The sequence below is a fragment of the Gregarina niphandrodes genome, assembly GCF_000223845.1.
Source record: "Gregarina niphandrodes unplaced genomic scaffold scaffold00029, whole genome shotgun sequence".
In the NCBI taxonomy this organism is placed as follows: Eukaryota; Apicomplexa; class Conoidasida; order Eugregarinorida; family Gregarinidae; genus Gregarina; species Gregarina niphandrodes.
In genome coordinates, this window is record NW_011645798.1 from 78,716 (window position 1) to 81,443 (window position 2,728).

General features: G+C 50.4%; 2 protein-coding genes across 2 annotated transcripts; both read right to left on the bottom strand.

The window, feature by feature from the left end:
* Nucleotides 1-35: 35 nt before the first annotated feature.
* GNI_121220 (hypothetical protein) lies at nt 36-302 on the bottom strand (the record flags this gene model as incomplete). Its single annotated transcript, XM_011133556.1, has 1 exon — nt 36-302. The coding sequence occupies one exon, from the start codon at nt 300-302 to the stop codon at nt 36-38; it is 267 nt and encodes an 88-aa protein (XP_011131858.1).
* A 539-nt stretch (nt 303-841) lies between these two features.
* On the bottom strand, nt 842-2,079 carry GNI_121230 (protein kinase domain protein; the record flags this gene model as incomplete). The annotated part of the gene is made up of 2 exons (XM_011133557.1): nt 842-1,389; nt 1,572-2,079. The coding sequence occupies 2 exons, from the start codon at nt 2,077-2,079 to the stop codon at nt 842-844; spliced, it is 1,056 nt and encodes a 351-aa protein (XP_011131859.1).
* Nucleotides 2,080-2,728: the final 649 nt, after the last annotated feature.

Here is a 2,728-nt window from a genome sequence, read left to right on the forward strand (position 1 = left end):
AACTGGGGGGGGATAACAACTGGGGGGGGATGACACTAGTGGGCAATAAGGGGGCTGATGTTGCAATACCTTTCAGGTATCGGCTGGATCAGAAGGGCCTTCTCGTCTGGGTGCAGGTTGCTCAAGTGCCGTTCCATTCGGTCAATGTCTTCTCCCGCAAACCGTCCGTACGACTTCAACGCGCGACAAACCTCCTCAAAATGACGCGCCTCGGCCAGGGCCTCTTCATCGTTTGATTCCCGGCTGCGGGTGTCCTTGGGAATGTGGCGCAAGACTTCTTCGTCCGCTAGCTTGCCTTCCATCCCGATCCCTTTTTTAAAGACCCCTTTACACGGGTCTGGTGTTCACCTCCCCGTTAATGTTCACCTCCCCGTTAACACCCCCCCCTAAGGTCCCCCGCGGGTTAGAAGTTCCTAAACAGCATGTACACGTCGTGTCGAACGACGTATTGTTCGAAGAAAAGAAGACGGCAACTGGGCACGGCCGCTCCCCCTTGCGGTGACTGGGCACGACCCGAGTGACCGATCAATGTCTACCCAGGTAATTCCTGGCAAGACGGGCTTCACACATTGTTGGCACGCTTGGTCAGGTTGACACGCTTGGTCAGGTTGACACGCTTGGTCAGGTTGACACGCTTGGTCATCAAAGATACTGCTCATCAGACGCTTGGCCACAAGCGCTGAACGGTTGGACGAATATCAGACGCGCGAAAATCTTATCCAGCCTGTTATCAGCCATCAACCGTGAGGGAATCAGCCGTCAAGGCAACCAGTCGTCATCCAAAGCAGGGCAACCAGCTTGTGGTCAATTTGAGTCAATGTATTTGAGCCAGTGTGTTGGACTAGAGTGCTTTCTGTCGGATCCATTCGGGTAAGCACTTGATTCTGATCTCTGCTGTCATCTGCTTGAGTTCATGGGAGGAGAAGTCGAAGAGTGGTGGAATGGCTGCACCGCTGGGTAGTCTGAATGATTCTTTTCTGAGATCATCGAAGAAGGGGTGAGCGAGGGCTGCGTATGGGTCGATTCTTTTTTCGGGTTCGTATTTGAGCATTTCGGATAGTAGGTCATAAACCTCTTCAGGAATACGTCCATTTTGGGAAGGAATAACGCTCTTCCAACTTTTGGCAACGAAACTGGGGAAACTGAACTCGCCATATTGTGGGTTCATAGCTCGCGTCTGTTCCGGTGTAGGGGCTCCTAGGACCTGTATGATCTTGACCAATTGATTAACACTAGTGTCCCCCGCAAAGAGTGGACGACCAATGAGCATTTCGGCCAAAACGCAGCCTGTACTCCAAGTATCGATGGCACACGTATACTCGGTAGAACCTAACATCAACTCTGGAGCCCTGTAAAAACGGCTACAAATATAGGACACAGAAGTCTCGCCTACAAACTCAACCGTTAAGACATGGTCGGGGGTATGGATCTGGTCATGGGTATGGATCTGGTCATGGGTATGGATCTGGTCATGGGTATGGACCTGGTCATGGGTATGGATCTGGTCATGGGTATGGACCCGGTCAGGGGTATGGACCGGGTAGGAACGGAGCCGGGGGGTGGGGGCTCACCAGGATAGAGTCTTTTGGCGGAGCCGAAGTCGCAGAGTTTGACTACGTGGGTCTTGGAATCCACAAGAAGGTTTTGTGGTTTGATATCGCGATGACAGATGCCCAGACTGTGGAGGTAGCCCAGACTCCGGATCATCTGATAGCCGTATATTTGCACAAGGGGGATGGGTAAGTGTGTGTGCATTCGTGTGTATTCTTTGAGGGCGCGATACACCGTTTCGGGGACGTACTCCATCACCACGCTAAGGAAACGTTGGACACTTGTAGTACTTGTATCGTTAGGACCTTCAGTATAAAAGTAGTCCTTAAGGGAAACGATATTCGGATGTAGCAGCTGTTTCATCACATCTAATTCTCGATTTTTGTAGCGTGGATCTTGAAGAACCTTTTTGATCGCGACAGTCTCACCCGTCTCAATACATACTGCCTCCGAAACCACGCCAAATGAACCATTCCCAAGCTGACGACGAATCTCGTATGTGCGAGTTGTAGAACACACCCTCTCCATCGGTTTTTCGCACACCAGATCACACACTTCGCACGCTTTTCACCTGCATCCGCGTTCCACCTAACTGTCTCTGTTCAAGCCATCCAACCTGTCTGTCAACTCTAGCCACCAACATGCAAGTAGAGAAATGCAAAATCAATTATGCCGTTCCTTGCCCTCTCAATTGGACCTACATACCCGCGCGGAAAAGCTGCCAAACATCCGCAAGTCCAGATGGGACCATGTCACTACAGAACTTTATTAAGGAAGTTAGCGTGGAGAATTTCGACGATTTCTCAAAGGCCTACTTCGCACTATCATTTAATACTAGAGTAAGCTTACCTGAACGTCTTGATTAATGATTTTCCATCCCGAAATAGAATACTGGGTAGCCCGAATACTCGGTAGAGAATTCCACCCCACCCATATGGGCAGAGTACACTGCTCTTGAGGCGTTCTTTGTTAGTATCCCTGTGCCGGAGAGAACACACGATCGTGCCAATCATATAATGTCACCCAATGCCCTTATGGATTCACTCTTGATGCTTCCAAATGCGTTTCAATTCCACTAGTTTATACGGGAGTAAGAATTCACTCGCACACGTGTGTCATCCACACGCGCGTGTGTCATTCACTCGCACACGTGTGTCATCCACACGCGCGTGTGTCA